At 40.6% G+C, this 24,545-nt stretch overlaps 1 protein-coding gene across 7 annotated transcripts in view; it reads left to right on the plus strand.

Annotated features, from left to right (window-relative positions):
- The window catches only part of camk2a (calcium/calmodulin dependent protein kinase (CaM kinase) II alpha), a 106,570-nt gene extending 94,911 nt beyond the window's left edge, over positions 1-11,659 (plus strand). For 5 of the 7 annotated variants that reach the window (XM_012958394.2, XM_031897527.1, XM_031897528.1 and 2 more), the window contains 3 exons: positions 365-459; positions 542-770; positions 5,991-11,659. In XM_012958394.2, coding sequence (XP_012813848.1) covers positions 365-459; positions 542-770; positions 5,991-5,994 — 328 coding nt within the window. In that variant the 3' untranslated portion in view covers positions 5,995-11,659. 7 annotated transcript variants of the gene reach the window in all.
- The last annotated feature ends 12,886 nt before the right edge of the window (positions 11,660-24,545 follow it).

Raw genomic sequence — 24,545 nt, forward strand, 5'->3', positions numbered from 1 at the left:
GAATAGGAACAGGAGAGGGACTGTAGAGAAACATAATTATTAAAAAGTAACAATAATAATATAATTGATAGGTAAGTGACCCCTAGTTGAAAGCTGGAGAGATGTAGAAGTGGAAGGCAAATCATTTGAAAACTATATTAAAAAAAATAATGAATACCAGCTGCAAAGTTGCTAGGAATGGGACATGCTATAACATACTAAAAGTTAATGTAAAGGTGAACTAACCTTTTACAGAGAATTATAAATGTCCCTGTCTCATTTCCCCATATATTTTGCTCTGCCATGTTTTTTTTTGCCTTGATAGCAAATATGCTGAGAATTTTATTGATATAATTTATGTGCTTATCTTCGTCTTAAATCCCAGGAAAATGTGTGACCCTGGAATGACTGCGTTTGAGCCGGAAGCTCTGGGAAATCTAGTAGAAGGGCTGGACTTTCATCGTTTCTACTTTGAGAATTGTGAGTTACATTCCACCTCCTTATTGTACTTTATAGTCTCTGTAATGTTTCAATGAAAACAAAGCTCCTTGCTCTCTTTCAGTGTGGTCGCGGAGCAATAAACCTCTACATACCACCATCTTGAACCCACACATTCATCTGATGGGGGATGAATCTGCCTGTATTGCCTATATCCGAATTACCCAGTACCTGGACACTAGTGGTGTCCCTCGCACTGCCCAGTCAGAGGAGACATGTATCTGGCACCGTCGTGATGGAAAATGGCAAAATGTTCATTTTCACCGGTCGGGAGCTCCATCTGTTCTCCCACAGTAAGAGTCTTATTTGATTCCACCTGTCTTCTCTATTCTATTCTATTGTGTTTGGTCGTATGACAGCTGGCCATAATTGGTATACTTGGGTTTCTCCAGTCTGTGAACTACTGTGGGTAGCTGAAAGACTCCACTCTATGTGCTCCATATCTGTGTATCAGAATAGGAAGGTCCCTGTGCCAGTGCAGTACCTAACCACTATCTTTGGTTCTGCCCTAACTTATATCTCACATAATGTGAAAGATTGATGTCTTTGCAACAACTGCAACCACTTGTTTGTTTAAAAAACTCTACATTTTCTACTTTCTGAAAATAATTTCTGGGCAAAAGCTTCACATTTGACATAGCATAGTGGAGTAATGGAGAGGTCTATATGGTACACAGGAATGCACTGGCTGCTTATTGGCCCATGCATGGGATAGACATGTTGGCCTCCACAACTGATGTCTGATCAGGGCTTGGGCAAATATCAATCATCAAAGCTATAAGATCCAACCTTTTCAATGCTCCCAACCTTTTTTACCCATAAGCCACATTAAATATAAAAAAAAGTTGAGGAGCAACCAAAGCATAAAAAAGTTTCATAGGGGGTACCGAATAAGGGTTGTGATTGGCTATTTGGTAGACCCATCAGGACTGGCAGCTTACAGCAGGCTCTGTTTGGCAGAACACGTGGTTTTTATGCCAAAACTTGCCTCTAAGCCAGAAATTAAAAAATAAGTTGCTGCTTTGAGGCCACTGGGAGCAACATCCAAGGGGTTTGCGGGACACATGTTGCTCTTGAGCCACTGTTTGGGGATCACAAGTCTAATAGTATGGTTGAATAAACTATTTTTTTTAAAAAACATACACTTTTCCTGGGTAAATGTCAGAGGTTAAACACAGACGGGGTCCTTTTGGTTTAAAAAATGGAAAAACTGCAGTGCACTCCAGTGTAAAATATGTACATTGCTTTGCTTGGGCAAAGGGCCTTTTCAGGGAGATCTCTCATTCAAGGGGCCATTTCACTTCTTTTTCTGACTCCTTCCACCTTTCAAATGGGGGGGGGGGGGGTCACTAACCCAGCAACCAGATAGCTGCTGACATTCCAAACTGGAGAGCTGCTGAACAAAAAGCTAAATACAAGTTTTGGATTCATTATCTGGAAACCCTTTATCCAGAAAGTTCTGAATCACGGGAAGGCCATCTCTCATAGTTTCCATTTGAATCAAAAAATTAAAATTTTAAAAAATGATTTAATTTTTCCATGTAATAATAAAACAGTACCGTGTACCTGATCCCAACTAAGATATAATTACCCCTTATTGGGGGTAGAACAGCCCTATTGGGTTTATTTAATGGTTAAATGATTCCCTTTTCTCTGTAATAATAAAACAGTACCTGTACTTGATCCTAACTAAGATATAATTACCCCTTATTGGGGGCAGAACAGCCCTATTGGGTTTATTTAATGGTTAAATGATTCCCTTTTCTCTGTAATAATAAAACAGTACCTTGTAATTGATCCCAACTAAGATATAATTACCCCTTATTGGGGGCAGAACAGCCCCATTGGGTTTATTTAATGGTTAAATGATTCCCTTTTCTCTGTAATAATAAAACAGTACCTGTACTTGATCCCAACTAAGATATAATTACCCCTTATTGGGGGCAGAACAGCCCTATTGGGTTTATTTAATGGTTAAATGATTCCCTTTTCTCTGTAATAATAAAACAGTACCTGTACTTGATCCCAACTAAGATATAATTACCCCTTATTGGGGGCAGAACAGCCCTATTGGGTATATTTAATGGTTAAATGATTCCCTTTTCTCTGTAATAATAAAACAGTACCTGTACTTGATCCCAACTAAGATATAATTACCCCTTATTGGGGGCAGAACAGCCCTATTGGGTATATTTAATGGTTAAATGATTCCCTTTTCTCTGTAATAATAAAACAGTACCTGTACTTGATCCCAACTAAGATATAATTACCCCTTATTGGGGGCAGAACAGCCCTATTGGGTTTATTTAATGGTTAAATGATTCCCTTTTCTCTGTAATAATAAAACAGTACCTTGTAATTGATCCCAACTAAGATATAATTACCCCTTATTGGGGGCAGAACAGCCCCATTGGGTTTATTTAATGGTTAAATGATTCCCTTTTCTCTGTAATAATAAAACAGTACCTGTACTTGATCCCAACTAAGATATAATTACCCCTTATTGGGGGCAGAACAGCCCTATTGGGTTTATTTAATGGTTAAATGATTCCCTTTTCTCTGTAATAATAAAACAGTACCTGTACTTGATCCCAACTAAGATATAATTACCCCTTATTGGGGGCAGAACAGCCCTATTGGGTTTATTTAATGGTTAAATGATTCCCTTTTCTCTGTAATAATAAAACAGTACCTGTACTTGATCCCAACTAAGATATAATTACCCCTTATTGGGGGCAGAACAGCCCTATTGGGTATATTTAATGGTTAAATGATTCCCTTTTCTCTGTAATAATAAAACAGTACCTGTACTTGATCCCAACTAAGATATAATTACCCCTTATTGGGGGCAGAACAGCCCTATTGGGTATATTTAATGGTTAAATGATTCCCTTTTCTCTGTAATAATAAAACAGTACCTGTACTTGATCCCAACTAAGATATAATTACCCCTTATTGGGGGCAGAACAGCCCTATTGGGTTTATTTAATGGTTAAATGATTCCCTTTTCTCTGTAATAATAAAACAGTACCTTGTACTTGATCCCAACTAAGATATAATTACCCCTTATTGGGGGCAGAACAGCCCTATTGGGTTTATTTAATGGTTAAATGATTCCCTTTTCTCTGTAATAATAAAACAGTACCTGTAATTGATCCCAACTAAGATATAATTACCCCTTATTGGGGGCAGAGCAATCCTACTGGGTTTATTTAATGTTTAAATGATTTTTTAGTAGTAGACTTGAGGTATCTCTACCTCACTGTGTTGCCGAGTTCTCTAAAGAAGCTGACCAAAACCTTAATGAGAATAATGCTAAATTATTGTGTTTTTCCGCCATGTTTTTTCTCAAATCATGAATAAATGAAAATTGGTCCCAGAGAGTAATGTGACACACATGTGATATCATTGAGGGGCCCATTTACTAAAGGTCGCAGTTTCTCTTTTCATGGGAAAAAAAATGCGAGGTCATTGCCAGCTGTCCTTTTTCGATTGGCTAATCTTCCTTTGCTTCGTGGTTTGGGAGGTTTTCTGTGTTTGACGTTTTCATATGTGGGACAAATTGAAAAATCACTTGGTATTCATGGTTTTAGAGAAAGTGAGTTTAATTATGGTTTTAAAAAACCACTAAAATGAGAATGTTGATAAATGGGCCTCTAACAAGGACTCATAACTAATGACTTCACTCGGCTCTATGAGGATATATATTAAAGTTTCTTCGTGGCTCTGGTGTATTATTTTTTTATGATTCCATCCTTTATGGCCGCTCCAACAAAAAGCTGCCTAACAAAAGCAACTAAAAATAATGCTCTCTGTTGTTCTTCTATAACCTACTGCAGGGCACGGAGATTGTCTGTAATCGCAGCCTGTTCACTGCCATGGAAACAAAAAGGAACGTGGAGTTCTAGCAGCTTTTCTTGAGCCAAACCAAATTCATATAATTTCAGAAATCAAGCAATTGCGAACACATTTAAATAGCCATCGGCAGCCTTGAATTAGAATTGAAAAAAAAAAAAATTAAAAAAAAACAAGGGATGGTGTCAGCCTATTTCCAGCTTTTTCTCCTTTTGAACAAATAGATTTTTTATAGAGACACAAAGGCTCATTTATGAACGCAAGAGCAATGTTTTAAAACAAATTAAATCTGATGGTCACGGCTTGTGAGTGCTTAACCAATACCATTACAATTTACCTTCCGCTTTCGTAAAACTGAGCCCAGGTTTTTCAGTTGGTAAATAGCGCACTTCCCATACCTTGCAATAGCTGTGTGTGTGGGAGCAACACACTACCCTGGAAGTAATAGAACCACAAGGCAGGTGTTGATTCTAGGGCTTCTTTGTGTCTGTGTACCCTTCAATAGTTATGTAACAATCGTGACCCAAGCCCCCTTGAAAATACGCTCACGCCTGATAGCATTAGCATTTGGCACCCAGCTGCTTTGGTGGTGAGAAGGCAAGGGCCCCACTGTGGTTGCAGGGTCTGCTGTATGTAGGGTTGCCACCTTCTTATTGAAACAATAATGGGCAGGGGGTGGACCATGAGGGGGAGGATCATGATGTAACTGGGACAACCAGTGATGTCACAGGGGTGGAGTTATGACATCAAGGAGGTGGAGCCAAGCCATTGAGCATGGAATTTTGTGGTGATTTGGTAAGTAGGCTAGGGGCTGTTTTACTTGTTTTTACAAATTTTCCAGCGAGTACATTGCTAGTAAATTTGGAATTCCAATGGCCTTGGCTGCTATTTTATCGCTAGGCTGGCAAAGTACCAGCCATGTGACAACCCTACCTGTATGGTGGTTACTCCACTGCCTTTTACTTTGCTCCTTACCCACAATTCATCAGAGCAGCCTGAACTGGTAAATTGGGGCTATACATAAGCTCTAAGGAGCATTTATAGATGCAAATATCTTTGGTAATAGTGTTGAAATGCGCATAGACTAGCACCCTATTTTGTGCTTTGCATTTGCATTACCAGATAAACTTTAGGGCTGCAGCAGATGGGGAGACTAGTTGCCCACGACAAATCTCCCTTGTCACTAGTCTCCCCGAAATACCATCCCACCGGTGAGTATGTAAAGGGAAACTTCCGCGATTTTGGGGAAATCGTGGATTTACATACTCGCTGGTGGGATGGTGTTTCGAGGAGACTAGTTGCCCGCGACAAGAGAGATTTGTCGCGGGCGACTAGTCTCCCCATCTGCCACAGCCCTTAGTGTTTGCTGAACTCAACTGATGATGTTTATTGATTTAATCACTATGCTATGGATATATAAGGGCTCTTGCACACAGGCATTTCTTTATGCACTTAAAAACATGATAGATGCATAAAATGCATGTATTACTATTCCATATACCCATGTGCATCTTTGTTGCATTTCCAAATGCAACCCTCTATTTTATTGTCTTCCAATGGCAGACCAAGAGCAAGAAAATAAAGCAAGACTGTCACTGTTTCAAATGATATAGGAGTTAAACAGAGATGATCTGATGATTTGTTCATTTTTCTTGCAGCTGAAATTGCGGCAAAGAACAAGGGCTTTCATGAACGCAGCCAGAAGAGGAAGCCCACCGCGATCTTCTGCACGCCCCCCCTCTCTTTCTCTGCTCCCCTCTTATTGCACTGGTTCAGCCATTATTTTCTTTGTGACTTTTACTGACGAGGGACCAGGCGTCTGACATGTTCATAATAATGAGAGAGTATGTAGATGTGTGTGTGAGTGTATGCATGCCCATTGTGAACAGGTTACCTCCACTGACTAGAAGACATATGTATGAGTGTATGCATGCCTGTTGTGTACAAGTGATGTTATACCACTGATATGAGGATATGTGTGTGAGTGTATGCAAGCCTACTGTGTATAAGCTATGTCATACCACTCTTAAGAGAACAGGGAGAGAGGGGGATAGGTCTTCTTTAAAATCTATCTAACAAAATATGGGGATTCTTATAGCTGCTAATGAGCAATTATACCCCACAGACCTTCAAATTTGTCTTCTATGAGTAATAATTGAGTAGATCTGGGGGTGTTTATACAGAGTATTGAAAGACTTTTACAGAGCCGACTGACAAGTCAGTATTATCTGTTTCAAATACTGAAAAGGCCTGAAGTGGTAATCAGTTCTGTAACGGGCGGCCAAGGCAAAGCCACTCCATAAACACCCTGACTGTGTATTCAAGCAACAACATAACCAAAAGCACAAGTTAGGCCTCAAGTAATGTATTCTTATTGTTCTTAGATGGGAAGTCTGATCTAACAAAATGAACTCTCTGTTACTTGTTTCACTTCATTCGGCATTAACTGAGGTTGCCAAAAACACTCAGAAGCGCGGCCAAGAAATAAAATGAACCGCAGGTTTTAAAATAGATCAAGTCAGATATTTAGCAGGTATTGTATCTTCACCTGTTAGAATGTAAATTTGTTTTTATAAGCTAAAGTGCCATAAATAAACTGCTAACGTTATTATAAAGCAACCAATGGGTTATTATCACACAAAAAAATTAGTGCAGAGAGAACATGCAAGTTAGAGTAATAATAAATATATAAATAAACACACATACACACATATATATATATATTTTGTGGAAATACATTAGTGTGTTATTAAAAAAAACTGTATTTCTATTGCAAATCTATTATATGCATGCTTTTTATAGAAGTTTCTAGAAGGAGATTCTTACAATAACTTAAGAGTAGAATGCTAAAAATGAATTTTTCATGAAGTGGGAAGGTGTCCGAGCAGCGTATTACTCGGCGCGCCCTTGGGGCAGAAAGACGGGATACTGGCGATTCGTTGATTTCAATTGTTTATTAACTGCCTGTTTAATAGTTGTTTGTTTGCCAGAAAACTGAAAGGACTGTATGAGGTTCTAGATTTTCTGAAACAGGGGTTTTGTAGATTCCTGCAGTCACTGTATTTATTCCCTTTTTATCTTATTCACTGAGAGTATAAATATCAGTCTAGGGTTTAAGAAATGCTTAGTGGTCCAGTCTAGTATATCTAGGCCATAATTTGCTCTGATGTGGGTCAGTTAGCTTCTATTTCCAATCTGGGGGCCAGATCATTTTAAAAGAATGATTTCCAGAGGTTTATGGCGATCTTGGTCCATAAACACCTCTTGGAGGACCTCTAGTTGGACAAACCTGCTCTAGAATATTTCAACTATCAGCCTGTGGTTGAGCCAATAACATCAGCTTCTATGTTTAAAATAGGACATTTGCACAAATTCAAGGTCTGGTGGGGGAAAGACTGGAATACTGATGATTCATTGATTTTAATTGTCTATTTGCTACTGCCTGCTTAATAGTTTTTGTTTGCCAGAAAACTGAAAGGACTGTGTGAGGCTCTGGATTTTCTTAAAAAAGGAGTTTTGTAGATTCCTGTAGTCACTGTATTTATTCCTTTTTTTATCTTATTCATTGACAGCCCAATGTATAAATATCAACCTTGGGTTTAGGAAATGCTTAATTGCCTTGTCTAGCATATCAGGGCATAATGTGCCCTGCTGTGGGCCATTTAGCTTCTATTTCTCATTTGGGTGCTAGATCGTTTTAAAAGAATGATGTCAAGAGGTTTATGGAGATCTTGAGCCATGAACATCTCCTGAATGACTTCTAGTTGGGCCATAAACATCTCCTGGAGGACCTCTAGTTGGGCCATAAACATTCTCTTGTACGGCCTCTAGTTGGGCCATAAACATCTCTTGAAGGACCTATAGTTGGGCCATAAACATCTCTTGTAGGGCCTCTAGTTGGGCCATAAACATTCTCTTGTACGGCCTCTAGTTGGGCCATACACATCTCTTGTAGGGCCTCTAGTTGGGCCATAAACATCTCCTGGAGGACCTCTAGTTGGGCCATAAACATCTCTTCTTGTAGGGGCTCTAGTTGGGCCATAAACATCTCTTGTAGGTCCTTTAGTTGGACAACCCTGATATGGAATATTTCAACTATCAGCCTTGGGTTGAGCCAATCAGCTTTTATATTTAAAATAGGACATTTGCAAAAATTCTAGTTCATGATGATATGAATCGTTAGGGCATAATTTTAAAATTATTTTGTGCTTGTTTGTTTTCTTATTTTTAGTAGTTGTTTTAAATGCCCTGCCTACATATTAGTGTTGAGATTGTAAAGAGGAATTTGCATTTGCAGTTGGGCTTATGTTGTTTGGGAAGGCAAAGAATCTGCAGGCTTTTAGTTGGACTTGAAAAGTCATCCTTGGATCATCTCAAAGAGCATCTTCAAGCTTCACTCTTTAATAATGAAACATGTTGATATCAAGCATGAAGATATATGTGAAAAGGTTTTTCAAATGGAAAATGGAGCACTGAAACGGCCACATGAGATATTTTTTCGGGACTGATCTATGTCAGTGAAGCTTCTGGAATCCAGAATAGAAAATCTATACTTTTGTTGATCTTTTTCAATTATTCCCTAATAACCAGCTGGACTCCATGACCACCCTCTGACTAGGAAATGGCAATGATAATTCATTTAATTGCCCACCATTCATTACTGATCTACTAGATAGGAAGGCAAAACCACACCAATGGATGGAGTCTGGGAGAAATTCTCAACTTCATCTTTGTTTTCATAGGCATGAAACTGACAGGTTCTTTTATTTTGTGTGGAGAAAAAAATTATAAGTCTGTTCTTTCCAGTTGATGTGGGAAACATTGTATTGCGGGCAAATACATTTTCTGACCTTTCGAGTCCTGTGTATGGTTAACCTCATAATGCAATTGGCTTCGATGACAAGGCTTTTTCTATGTCCTAAAGACTCAGAGCAATTCTTGCATGATGTTTTCTGTTGCCCATGAATGGAGCTGTGCCAAATGTCTCTGAAGCTAGACAGTTTTGCATTCACTTGTTTGGGGATACATTTTGGGACAGGGTTGTTTGCAGAATGTCTTGTTTATAGTCTTCCGAATATTGTACTGATAAACAAATAAAATACATGGTGTTATACCTCTGCTTCAGCAAATAACCTCTCGCCTGCTGCAGAGCAATGCATTTCAAGACTGTTCCGATGGTGCTTTGAGACATTAAGACATTAATAAAGGCTTTATGATATGTCTTTGAGCTAAACCCCAGGGAACTCTCAGCAACCGTGAAACAGGTCACCATATCTCTACTACCCTTGGGCTTAAATCTGGGCATACATTGTAGGATTCAATTGTTGTCACTAAACAATTTGATCATAACCTGATTTGGCTGCCACTATGTTGGACAAATCAAGATAATCCAAATTTTCCCCCACCCAAACCAACAACTGGATCATAATGGAAACCTAATGAGACAACGCACTTGTCAGAGGGGATTCTCAATCCTACCCAACTGATATATAGCACAGATATTAGTTGGGAAGGTCTGCCAAAGGGCATGCTATATGGGCCAATAAGCTGCTGATTTATGAAAGTTTCTGGCATCTGTACTTGCATTGATAGTTTTCCTATTATTCCCTGTTCACCATCTGGAATCCATCACCAGCACCTGACCTGAAAATATGTCAGTGATAATTTTATTTGATCGTCCACCAAATGTTACTAATAAATGGCTTTGTAATTTAGTAGATAAAAAGGCAAAACCACATTAATAAATGGAATCTTGGCCCTCCCAAGGGCACAGATCATGGGCCAGTAAGCTGTACACACTGCCTGATAGGCCCAAGTCAGCCTATGTATGGCCTCAGTTCTACAATGGGCGGACGACAGAGGTGGAAATTAAAGAGTGTTGATTCGAAGTTTTCAACAGGATCGGTGATCTTGTTAGTTTTTAATAGCATAAACCTTCCATAGCAGCTCTGCTTATCCCAACTGTATTCTCCAACACATTATTATGTGTTAAAGCTGGGATCGGTATCCCATAATATTGGACTCAAACTATGTTGCTCAGTTCTTCTCTCTCAGCTCTCCTGGGCCAGTGGCCCTATTGATGCATGAGGATTCCCTAATGCAATTTTCCTCCATGCAATATTCTTTTTCTTTTCTAGCTTGGAATTCCTAACAGTACTATGCCCATTATTAAAGTGTAATATTGGCAACAACACTGTTCATTAAAATGTTAGATAAGAGCAATATGACTAATGTAGTGCTGCAAATAAGAGATTTATTGAGGCATTCTCTTGCATCTCTAATTACATTTAGGGGTGCAAATGGGAGAGTTATAAGTAGGGCTCAGATCCTCTGTTATACAAGCGGAAAAAGTTGCTTTAGGAATTTCGAAAACAGCTTACATTTTTCAACATTATATTGTTCGTTTAATGATCAAGTATCCCAGAAGGAAAGGTATAATAACTGGGGGTACCAATTTGTTAGGCTTTCTGTGATTATAATCACTTACCTGACACCCCGGGCATTCCTGTTAGCTGAAAACTGCATGGGCCCCAAGTACTATTGTAGGCGCACCACGCGCCATCTTCTTCCTCTTTGTGGATCCTCTGTATGGTCCCAGGGCTTGTGCACATGCTCAGTAGAGCCAAACACTGGCCTGCGTTCAGGTTATAACTCTACTCCACAATGAAGAAGAAGATGGCAACGTTGCACTCCTACAGTAGTACCCCAAACTAATGCAATGCTCTATTGCACACTCTGCACTAGCAATGCAACTCCCCTCAGGGGGGTTAGAATTACTGAGGCTGCCTTAGGGTGGCATTAGGGGCCCCTGAGCACTCCACAGTGACTATGTTTTTCCTTCTCCATTATTCATCAGTATTGTTTCTATGGAATGGAAAGAACCACTAGACTGTGATTGTTACTGTACATGGGGCCAGAAGTACATATGACACTCTATTTCCTTGGAACTAGTGACGAGCTCAGTACGTGCCAGAGAAACAGTCTTTGAAATCATTGACTTTACAGCAGTAGAGGGGCAAAAGCACAACAGCCACTCTGCTTTACACTAAAAAGTATGAAAAAAAATAAAAAGCAGTCTAAAATAACTAAAAAAAAAAAAGATGAAACCTTCGTTTTTGTAAGTGACTTAAAACCGTTAACCGGTGTAACGTGTTGCAGAAGTATTTGTTCAGGTTTATTACTTTGTTTTTCTATCCTGTGGCTGTTACACTGGTTAGATTGTGGTAAGCAAATACTAATGATGCATTTTCTGGCTGTATATTTTATCCTTGATGTTTAATTTCAATAAATGGCACAATCCTAAATAAATTTGTTTCTGTGCAATAAATAAAGGGTGGCTTCATTTTGTTGGTTCTCCTGCTGACTCCTAAAGAGACACTTGACCACTATAGTATTCATACATTTATTGCTTTTGTTATTAATAAGTAGTTTGCCTTTAGATTAACATTTGCTATGAGATAGACTGTGAGCCAATCTGTTTGCTTTGGTCTTCAGTTGTTATTTTTTTGTGTTTTTTATTTATTTAGCTTTTTTTTTAGCAGCTTTCCATTTTGGAATTTCAGCAGCTATCTGGTTGCTAGGGCTCAGATTACCCTTGCAACCAGGCAGTGGTTTGAATGAGAGACTGGAAATTAATAGGAGGGAGACTGAGTAGAAAGAGAAGAAAGGTAACAATGACAATAAAATGGTGGCCTAACAGAACAATAGCTTTTTTTTGCTGCCAGGGTCAGTGACCCCCTTCTGAAAACTGAAAAGTGGTGGAACAAGAAGACATGTAATTCAAAAACTATAAACAGGACCAATTGCAAAGTTGCTAAGAATGGGCCATTCTATAAGATATTAAAAGTAAACTGAAAGGTGAACTGCCACTTTAATGGGGAGACGTAACAACAAGTGGATTCTGGCAAATGCCAAAGGGAGCTACTATAAGATGCCACAGACAGTCACTATTTATTGGGCGGGTAGGGGGGCTGTTTGGGCCTCTGTGTACTTGAAATGCCAGGGCCTATTTTGGATCTCAGTCCAGCCCTGCACAGCAAGGCTTTACATACATCATATTAAAAAAGCACTCCACCCCAAAATATAATTCTAAGCAACTTTCTAATATACATTAAAGGTGAAGTAGAGGTAAAAATCAGTGGGGGCAACAAGCTGTAAGGCAACTCTCAGTGATTCTAGACTAGGCTGGGGTTAAAAAAGGCACCCGCCTGGGGCGCTGTTTGCTGAGCAATGATGCCATTTTCTTCTCCGAATCCAGGAGGGCACATGCACAGTACAGAAATCTCAGAAATGCGCTTGCTCATACAGGAAGGCTGGAAGATGGTGATAGAAACAGAAAACAGTACTCTCAGCTGGTGCCTTTTTTAACCCCAGCCCAGGGTTGGAGGTGACTAGAACCGCTGAGAGGTGCCTTACAACTTGCTGCCCCCACTGATTTTTGCCTCTGCCTAACGCCCTTTACCTTTACTACTCCTTAAATTGAACATTTTTATGGGTTTCAAAGCAATACCCTTTTCTGTTCTCTGGGCCTGACTCTTGAACAATATATCAGGGCCCCCTTCAGTTCCATATTAAAACTCTGCAGCATTCTTAGAAAGCTCGATAAAGTTAGAACAATGCACCAATTTGCCCCTAGCAGTTACCTATACCAGTCAGTCAGCCTTTGATCTAGCTACTTCTACACTTTCATGACCAAAGGCACAGGTACTTCTATGTTTAATTCCAAGATGATGCTGTTTTATTAAAGCATGTAGCAGTGTGTAGCAGTGGCCCCCAAACTGTGGGGCTTAACTCCCTGGCTGGTGATGGGGGGACTCAGTCTGAAGACCATTTAAGGTGAGAATTGGAAACAATGGGCATTTTATCTCCAAGATACACCCAAAGCCCAGCTAGAAAGTCAGTTTGGATGACATTTGGTTTGAATGTGTATTTGCTGTCCAAGATATTCTTAGAACTATGACTGAATAACTGATACACCAATAGTTTCCTATATCTGTACCCATTTTTGAGTTAAGGGGGCACCTGGCCAAAGGTTGATCTTCAAAGGGGACCCTGGCCAACCAAAAATGTCTGGCAACCATTAGTGTATAGTGAATGCTACAAAGTTGAAACAAAAGTTGCGTTATTATCAAGGTGTGGATGGAGAAGCAAGCATTACGTAACTCCCAACATTTAAAATATTAAAAACAAATCACTATTGGTCTTTCCAAAATGCTGCCTAGTTACACCCACAAATGTCACTGCTTTGCCTAAACCCCCACCCACATCTCAATAATCCCTTTCCTGTTTGGAGTCTGTGACTATAATAGAATTATAATAAAAATAATATTTGCAGGAATGATTTTTCAAATATTTAATAAACTTAACTTACCTGCAGTGTTTAATCTGTGTAGGAGTTGAGCATTAGGCCTGGGCAGTGCCCGCTGATGGGCTCTGAATGAGAAGACTTTGCTATTTTTATGACAGAAATCATTCAGCACAAGTAGTAAAAGGGCTAATACCTTTTGGTCTGTTTGGGACTCATTATAAAATAAAAAGTTCATGTAACTATGTCTGTGAGGTTGTATGAAAGGCGCACTGAAGGACCGCGGGTTAAATATCTTGAATTATTTTGTGTGTAAAACAACACTTTTCCCAGAAGATGGCAGTGTAACCACATACAGTATATGGTGTGGCGCCATAATTCTGTATCCCCATGTGATGCCACGTCTGCCTCAGTTCACTTTTCAGTAATAACGAACAGACAAATTTCTGCAAAAAATAAAACCATATTGATATAATTATATGTGCCAGCTAAAGCCATGGTAAGTTTTCCTATAGTGACGACTGGGTTCTGCCCAACCCTAGCCTGCCACTTCTGAAACCAACCCAAAGTCCTTGACCATTTAATGGTCCTATCTAATAATTTCACGAGTTGGTGAGATTGGTATTATTGCATTCCCAGAGGAGAAGGGATGGTGGGGTTACACGACCAATAGGGAAGGAGCCTGCTTTAAGTTTGATGCCAGAAAGCATGACTGGAGCTCAATTTCATGACAAGAATCCTCCAGGCCTGTGGATTTTAGGCCAACCATCTTGTTTCTTAAGATGGCCATAAACGTTCCGATCTTTCCGGTGACCATCGTTGGCAGGAAAGATCATTCGTTTCCCCTCACTGACATTCAGGGTGCCAGTAAAATTTGAATCTACCATGATGTCCATCTGACCCTCAAATTAATTGCTAGCAATACTGTGTGGTCCACCTATAGCCACCAACAGCCAGCCACAGAGCCAGTATAAATATTATATAATAAAATACAACATCAGTTGGTGATATATGATGATTTCTAACATACCCACTCAGATCCCCTACCCAAATTGTTACCCAATAGTGAATTTTCATGGAAGTTTTGCGAAACAATTCGCCAATGGCAAAATGCAGAAATTCGCTCAACACTATTACCTAATACTACCCATAAAACTAGCAGTGTTGTTGCCATAAATCTAGGATTGGCATCATCCATGGCAAAGGTTTGCACACTTATTCCCTACAGTCCCATTTGATCATCACCCACCCAATCATAGGTTGGAAACAGTTATAGAAATTAGATTTATAAATGTCACATCTCATATTCTATAGTTCCAGCCATACAAATCATAATGCTATAGTTCCAAGTATTTACAACACTAAGGGGGAGATTTACTAATCCACGAACGGTCCGAAGGCGTTTTTTCGTAATGATCGGTATTTTTTGTGACTTTTTCATCGCCGTCGCGACTTTTTCGTATGTCCCGCAATTTGTTTAGTCGCCGTCGTGACTTTTTTGTATATTTTCCGCGACTTTTTTCATGCCGTCGCGAAAAAATCGGATTGGTTTTTCCGACGTTTACTATCGCGCAATACGAAAAAATTGTGACGGCGACAAAATAATTGCGCAAAATACGATAAAGTCGCGACAAATATGAAAAATTGCGAGGGCGACAAAAAAGTTGCAAAATTTTCGTTTCCAATACGATTTTTCAATACGATTCCCTTTCGGGATTCGGATTCGTGGATTAGTAAATCTGCCCCTTAATAAGCATTTGACTGAAACTTCATCACCCCAAACTGTAGCCACTCCCTCAGGGCAACCAACCTTTAGTCTATAAGGTTCATTTACATCCACAAGTGCAGTTATGGTCCCTGCAATTTTCAGCAGTCAGTACCATTTTTATTAAAGGTAATTGTACTCATTGGACTTCCCTATGGTTGATCTTGGCACTGCTCAGTCCTTCCCGCCTTCCGTTCAGAATTGAGCTCAGCCGCCCTTATTGACGCAGCGCAACCCAGGTTATACTGCAACAATCACTGCAGTTCATTTGCGGTAAAAGAATAGGGTGTACGTGCCCTCACATGCAAACACCAGAAATGACCCTAGGCAGATTTAGAAAATATTTGACACAATTGTGTGCAATTTGTGGTGAAGTTGCACTCATTTTGCCTAATCGGATGCAACTGCAGGAGGCATAGTGCAAATTGCGCCAAGAGCATCTCCTCATTTCAACCACAAAGACACCAGAATTTAGAGAAAAACACTGCATCGTGAGAAAAAAACTTGGCAATTGTGCACTTAACTCACTGCACTTGCAGACATACAGTACATGTGTGCCAATATGACTGGCTACATGTAACATAGACTAACCCTTACACTTTCCCATATCATTTCCAAAGGAGGCAAGCCATTCTAAAGGGCAAGTTAAGTATGTAATAGACGAAAGTTCTCTGAGCAAAGTGGTCTTTGTTTTTTATGGTTTTGAAATTATTTGCCTTCCTAATTGCCTGCTTCTGGCAGCAACCAAATTCTGTAGCAACCAAATTACAGACTGACTTCGGGTCACTTTTTCATTGCTTATGTTACTTTTTGGCAACTTTATTATTCCTCTTTTGTTCTGCCTTCCTAGCCACTGTCTGGTTGCTAAACAAAAGGACATTAATTAAAGCAAAAACAATAAAAATTGACAACCAGTTGCAAAGGATCTGAGAATATTACAGTCTGCATACTACTGAAGGTTTACAATGAACTACCCCTTAAATTACACATAGTCCTCCAGTGATGACCTCTATATTCTAGCACCTCATCAGTCTTCTGTTATCTATGTAAGGGAGATAGCTGTGCAATTTATTCTTGTTTATATTACACTGTAATAAAATACCAGCCGGGCAGACACAGTGCTGTTTAGGTGTTTGGGGATAGAAAAAATCTGTTTAACAATCTCATGAGCAGAGAACTGGGTGCACATAGCGCAGGCAGAATTCTCATCAAGGATCCTATTGCTTTCAGTGATCTGGATTCTGACCACATTGAGGGTATTCCATGAATGCCAACTTGATACATGGTTCCAATATTGGCAGTGGTTTAATAACTGCACTTCCTGAAGCTGCCTAGAGAGGCCGGGATATATCCCAGGAATAACACTCTCCTATATAAACTAATGTCTCTTTTTTATACATGGATTTCCTTATTTAATCCTGTTTTGTGCATTTTATTGTTACATTTCTTCTTTCTTTTACAGACTCAGTATATGGCTTATCCCTCTTCAAGGCACTTGCACCATGAAAACGCATTGGTTAACAGATTCCATGCAAGTTCAATTGCTCCCAACACGCCACATGTTCCAGCACACGTACACATGGCCGTGCCACTTGCTTCCTACTAGTCTTTGCTCCTTCCTTATCTCATAGCAATCTTTTTATCATATCCCTCAAAGATTCTTCCCTTTAGAAAAATGTGTTCAATAGGTCATGCCTATGAGAGCAATATAAGCCAGAGTGACACTGCTGCCACGCTTGAATAAATATTTGCTGGCAGTTGTAAGAAAGATCTACATGACCTTATATAAAGTGAAAATATATTGATGGCTTTAAATATCTTTTAGTTTACTGAAAAAAAAATGTAAATAATTTTCATTTGGTACCCTGGTTCTGAAATAAACATACATACGCCTTTTGCTCAAGCATGACTGCCGGAGTGCAACTGCAATATATTTTTAAGGCTTAAATGTAAAACACAGGTGGATAAAAAGTTAATTGCTGCATTAGCCTAACAGTTAGGGGGCTGATAGAGAGCATGTAGGCAGGACTCACAGGGGATAATCCTCTTGCATCTGTTGTAGTGAGGGCTGCCTACTGGGCTGAGCTGTTGAAGGCAATGACAGGGATCTTTAGCAAATGTAAAGGCAAAGGAACACACACAGCACAATTGAGAGTATAAACTGCAGAGCCGTCACCCTGCAGAGATGTTCCTGGAGTGTTCTGGATGAATATACCGGGCTGAGGTAGGGCTGGTGATGTGGTTGTAGAAGCACAGCCAAGAAAACAACTGGAAATTATCTCCAGGGTCAGACTGGGACGGTGGGACACTGGGAAAAACCCAGGATAACCCTGTGTAAATATTGGGATCTTTTGGTACGGATAGCCCCCCCCAATTTCCAGTACCGCCTATGATGGCATAATAGGGCACCCACAGTATCTTGAACATGTTTAGGTACTATAAAGTAGTATGTATCGCTGTAAGGTATATGTACACTCTAGATATTTCCACTTCTAATAAAGAAGAAGGATAATCCACCTCCCTAAATGCCTTCTGTACCTCATTGGGACATTTAGGGGCACATTTACTACGATGCATTGTTTTCTGGCCTTGAAACACAATATGGTATAATTTCGAAGTAACCACGATAATTTCTGTAGTTCTAAAATGTCTCGACAATGCTTTTATCGTTCGTACGAAAATATTGCAATTGCGTTCGGAAAGTCACAAAATGTTTGTGCCAAAAACCTTTCTGGCTACGATGCCTTCCATGTCTGGCTTTGGAAGCCTTCCATAGGACTCGATGGCACTCAACAGATCAAACCTGGCAAAAAAGCCAGTCCCAATGAAAGTGTAACCAAAACGTTAACAAATCCCGAAATGTTCGTATTCTTTGAGCAAAATGCGATTTTTTCATGGAAATTTACCAAAAACCACGAAAAACTCATGAAATTCTAATGAACTTTTTGCATACATTCCGAAAGATTCTATAATTTAGAAGAAATACGAATTTATCTCAAAATTGTTTAGTAAATGGGCCCCTTAATGTGTTTTTCAGGATTACGGCCCTACCCTATTCACCATAGTAAACTGACCGTGTGATTAGATTTTTTTTAACATGGTCGGAATGGAAGTTGGAAAATTATAAAAGGGCATTTGGATCGGTCTCCTTAATAAGCAAATTAGTTTCCCAGTGCCCTTCATTTCATCTCACCTTAACATCTAAAAAGGACACTTTACTTGAACTCACTTGCAGGCAGAATATTTCTGCTTGGCTCTCTTCTTGGTTGATGGGATCATTGATAAAGGCTCTGAATAGCTAAGCAGCCATATATCGGCCCATCTGATGTTTGGTTATAGTGTAGTATCAGCAAATGAAAATTGCTTCATGGTCCTTGCGCTCCTCTCCCCAACGCATTTTGGGCCATCAGAGAGGGGTGTTCTGGATGCCTGCTTTGAAGTGCCCGGGGGGGTAGAAAAAGGGCCAGTTTTCGTTTATATGCCTTTTTTGGTCTAGTCTGAGCACTTTTGTAAAACTGCAAATAGAAATGGAAGAATGTTGTGCTCAAGCATTAACTACGAATGGCTGCTAAATAGTAGGCAAAGTATTCTGATCAGGGTCGGACTGGGCCCTGACCATTGCCGGTGATCCCCTGGCTGACGGTGTTTCTCCTCTGAAACGTAAGCGCGCTCAGGGAAGGATGTCAGAGGGGGTTAGGGAGGCTCATCGGTGGCCTCTAGGGGCCCTGCTCACCACAGTCCGACCCTGATTCTGATCTAAACTCAAACATTGTGCCACGTTGTTAAAAAAAAAGTGGCCACATTCCCCACCAACTATATCAGTATCTGTCCATCTGTATATATTACATGCACTGTAGCAGAAGAAGGAGGTTCCTGAACAACTCTACTGGGGTGGGTTCACCAGAGAACTTGACACTGAGGTCTGTTCTTGCAACCATTAGATGTGTACAGAGCTAAATGTATTAAGTGTCATATAGATCTGGGGTGGAAATAAAAAATGGCTGATTGGAATTGTCCTTGGCTGGGCCCACTGAGAGATCCTCTGGTATTCGGGCAGGGCTACCTTTACCCCTTGTATTGTTTTTGTATGTTTTCTTGCATGTATGTATACACCCAATTACTATACAACTCTGCAGATTATGTTGACTTTTAAAAATACATATTACTACTACTACTACTACTAATACTTTAGTAGGCCAGTCCAAACCACTATAGTACCATACACACCATACCCTGCATTTACAGGGTCTTTTTTGTGCATTTTGCTGCCCAACACAATTGTTTTTAATCCCCCCTATCAGTCTGTAATTACAATTAACACACAAAAAATCCACAGCACAGCAAGCACTGGTAAAAACACCTATGTATAAGGGTTCTGTAAGTTTAATACATCTCTTCCTATCCTTGCTACAACCGATCCATAACACAACTGCATTATGGTTCCAAGAAAACTGAATAATTTGAACGATATCTGACCCCGAGCAAACCAATCCAGTTGTATGAGCTTAAAATTATTTGAAAAGAATGTGGATATTTCTCTTTTATACACACTGCATTGTTTTTCGCTAACATGACCTATATAAAAATACACTATGATTGTGCGGAATTACAGCTGGAGCCTGTAGACAGTAAATATGTGTCTGTGTGGAGCCGGTTGCTCTGAAGTTCCCTACGTCCCACATTGTTTAATGAGAAAAGACTGCATTGCTCAAAAGATTACGAAAGGCGGAAGGTAGCCGTGTTCCTTTTTTTTTACTGTACAGGTGATGGGAAATGCCTGAAACTGATGGGCGGCTCTGGGAACCCATGGCACTGATAAGCGCTCAGGGTTTAATCATTAGCCTCCAGTCATAAAAGTAGAGTTTATGGAAAAATTGCTTATTGCATTGTAGGGGCAATAAAATTTTATGGATGGAATGAATCCCTCGTTCTGACCTTGACACTGTTTACACAGGCAGAACCTTTTAAACTGTTTAGTCACATTTCAAACCTGTGATTGGACAACTCCTTGCCAATCCGCAGTCCCATTGGCTGTTCCTCTGAGCCCGGCAGCTGAAAAGTAATTGTGAGATGTAAGAGTATTAAATCTAATAATTGCTGTTACCGTCCAAGTGTTGTTTGTTATCTCATTATCCACTTCATTATCCTAACGGTGAAAATGGGATATCCAGGTACCTGCAGCCATTAATTTATTTATAGGCACAAGATAATCTGCTGTTCTCCTGTTCCGACCTATGCATTTTTGGGGTGCAGAGATCCCTGCTCTTAGCTTCCCACAAGTACACAGAGATTAACTTTGCAGGCTATCAAGTAAGATATTTCTGTTCACACTTGGATATTCAAGCTATAAAGCTGTGTCATGTTCTTTATGTTTGTAGTCAAACTACATGTAGTCATAATTATGCATTAAGGGAAGTCCTGTTATCAGCATATATATATGTATGTATGTATGTATGTATGTATGTATGTATAACTTTATAAAGTGCCACAAGGGTACGCAGCGCTGTACAATCTTACAAAATTACACACAGGGAGGACAAGTGTTATAATAAATAAATACAACAAATATATATCGAATTTTTCGCCGTATAAGACACACTTTTTCTTCCCCAAAACTTGGGGGGAAAAGTTTGTGCGTCTTATACGGCGAATGCTCCTTCCTCTATGTGCCGCGGCTCTCTGCCGCATACTCGCTTTTATAAGGTTGCGCCCGTGCGTAATGACGTCACACGCACAGGGCGCAACCTTATAAAAGCACAGAAGCCGCTGGGAGCCGCGGCACAGAGGAAGACATCACAGGAGCCGGAGGCCTCTGGGGGGAAATGGAAGGTGCTTGGGGGCCCGGGGGGGAAGCTGAAGTATGCTGTGGGTGCCGTGGGGGAGCTGGAGGATGCTTGGAGGCCCTGGGGGACGCTGAAGGATACTTAGGGGGGCCCAGGGGGAAGCTGAAGGATACTTGGGGGGGCCCAGGGGGAAGCTGAAGGATACTTGGGGGGGGGGTCTGGGGGAAGCTGAAGGATACTTGGGGGGGGCCTGGGGGAAGCTGAAGGATACTTGGAGGGGGCCTGGGGGAAGCTGAAGGATACTTGGGGGGGCCCAGGGGGAAGCTGAAGGATATTTGGGGGGGCCTGGGGGAAGCTGAAGGATACTTGGGGGGGCCTGGGGGAAGCTGAAGGATACTTGGAGGGGGCCTGGGGGAAGCTGAAGGATATTTGGGGGGGGCCTGGGGGAAGCTGAAGGATACTTGGGGGGCCTGGGGGAAGCTGAAGGATACTTGGAGGGGGCCTGGGGGAAGCTGAAGGATACTTGGGGGGGGCCTGGGGGAAGCTGAAGGATACTTGGGGGGGCCCTGGGGGAAGCTGAAGGATGCTTGGGGGGGGCCCTGGGGGAAGCCTCATTATGTGCAAGCCCAGAGACAATTAACTTTATACAGTTGATATAAAATATTTTACTACAGTATTTGCTTCAGAATCTTTTTTTTCTAGATTTTCCTCATTTAAAATTGGGTGCGTCTTATATTCCGGAGCGTCTTATAGGGCGAAAAATACGGTATATAAATGCACAGGGAATAAGTGCCATGTGGTATGAGACAAAGTAGGAAGGAGGTCCCTGCCTCATAGAGCTTACAATCTAAGTATGTAGGTACTTCAAGCAGGAATAAAAATGGTGTACAACTATGCAGTGCTGTAGTGCCAATAAGTAGTGATGGGCGAAATGTTTCGCCAGGCATGGATTCGCGGAAAAATTCGCTGTGCGTCCAAAAATTGTCGTGGGCGTCATAGCCGCGCGACAAAAGAATAGCCGCGGGCAACCTAATAATAGCCGCACGACAAAAAAATAGCCGCGGGTGAAGAAATAATAGCCACGGGCGACAAAAGAATAGCTGCGCGACAAAAGAATAGCTGCGGGCGACAAAATAATAGCTGTGCGACAAAATGATAGCTGCGGGCGACAAAATAATAGCCGCGCGACAAAAGAATAGCCGTGCGATGAAATAATAGCTGCGGGCGCCAAAAGAATAGCTGCGCGACAAAAGAATAGCCACGGGCGACAATTTGTGAATTTGTGAATGTGAAGTTGTTTGCAAACTTATAGTGATATTGTACATCTGTGAGCATACCGTTGGCCCTTTTACAATTCTGGGCTATATGGTCTGTATCTCACGTAGATATTTATTAAATTACTAGATGCTGTACCTTTCAAATTGGACCTAATAAAGGGGTGTAAAACCTGCTCATACTTTATTACAGATATGAGGAGTCCTAATTACAGATTTCATGATGACTCTCTTGCTTACTGATGCTGTCAGCCATATTGACTGTAATCATGGGGTAATTATAGTGCAACTTTGATTTGCTGATATTAAACCTCATCAAAAGGAATCTATTTGGGGTTTTTAATGCAAGATGCTTGTGTATAATACAACCGATTGCATGAAACTACAGAGGAGCCTAGGACCATGGCACCTGTGTGTTTTAGAGCCACAATTGCTTGATGAGGGTTACTTGCTTCACATTCCTACTGGGATTCTCACCATTTTGATTTTCACAGCCTGAGATGAGCGTAAATCTGCAGTTCTGTAGGTTACCCCAAGTTTCTCCAATTTGGGCTGCTTTACTGCTTTCTATTGGATGGAACTGTAAGGCAAATTTATATATATATATATATATATATATACATTCACACTAGCTAAAACATTAAAGTCATCATCTGGATATGGGCCATTGATGACTGCACTCACTGCATTGGTTTATCTTTGCATGTGCACTTCCTTTACTCTTGCTCTGGCTTACTTTGGCTTAGAGATTAATTAAATGCACCATGTTTAACGTCAACAGAGTTCAGCGGAAAAAAACACAGTAGTAAGCTGCAGCACTTTCGCCTTAATGGGATGACTCACTTGCATGAGAAGAAGTTGTATCAGCGTTGGCAAACACTTAGGAAAAGGATGTTGTGGCAAAAAATTCATATATTAAATTTGAAATTCCTGGCACTTTACTCAGTTCCCTTTTGAAAAGACCACGGGAAGGAAGAGGTTACAATACAACCTATCATGGAACACAGGATTTCAGTTCTGGATCAGGAAACGCAACTTGGCAAACTTGCTTGGGCCATACCTTCCTTCTTCTGCAACCAGAGTTGTAATTTGCCCCAGAGCCCACAGTAGATCATAGTAAATCACCTTAGACTACATAGAGCAGGGGTCCCCATACGTTTATATGCATGAGCCACATTTAAGTAGAAATTGTGTTGGGGAGCAACAAAAGCATGAAAAGGTTTAGCTGGGGCAAAATAAGAGCTGCAGTTGGCTATTTGGTAGTCCCTTTGTGAACTGGCAGCCTACAGAAGGCTCTGATTAACTTTAAACCAGATTTTTATGCAACCAAACTTGCCTCCAAGGCAGTAATTCAAACGTAAGCACCTGCCTTTAGGCCACTGAGAGCAACATCCAAGGGGTTGGAAAGCAACGTGTTGCTCATAGGACACCAGTTGGGGATCACTGGCCTAGAGACAGACTTATGAGCACACATTCAATTAACCCCCAAAATATGCCTAATATGGTGATCATAGGCTAATAACAATGTCCCACAGGCACAGTCAGTAATAAGTGAACACTCTGGTGCTCAGTACTGAGGGGGGATAGGGGTCCTCCTGTTATTTGGTTTAAAAAACAGACCGGCACATGGAGCAGCTCTTGCACAGAGAAAAGCAGTCCCATGTGTCCCGGGCTGTTTCATTGATCCTAAGTTAGGCACATGGTAAACCTAGCAACAATATTGCACCTTAATGTAATGCAGTTGGATTTTGGAAGGCTGCTGAATAAAGGAATAAATATATATTTGTGTTTGTGATCACAAAAGGGCCAACTCCTTCCCTTTATCAGTGGACAAATGACCATTCTGCCCCTATCTGAAGAAGGGTCTGTTTAGTACCCACCATCACTTAGTGACAGATGCCCACATTATTTTTTTTTAAACTGCTTTACTACTGCAACATTTTATCTGAAATTTAGGCAACCACTGCCTTTTACACTGTTCTTATTACTGGCCTAATTGACCTGTGTTGTATCTAAGAATTATGATACGTCCAGCATATATGAGAGTTAAGTTGAATGTCAGAAAGAGAGGTAGATGGACGGAAAAC

This window comes from Xenopus tropicalis, chromosome 3 (assembly GCF_000004195.4).
Source record: "Xenopus tropicalis strain Nigerian chromosome 3, UCB_Xtro_10.0, whole genome shotgun sequence".
In the NCBI taxonomy this organism is placed as follows: domain Eukaryota; kingdom Metazoa; phylum Chordata; class Amphibia; order Anura; family Pipidae; genus Xenopus; species Xenopus tropicalis.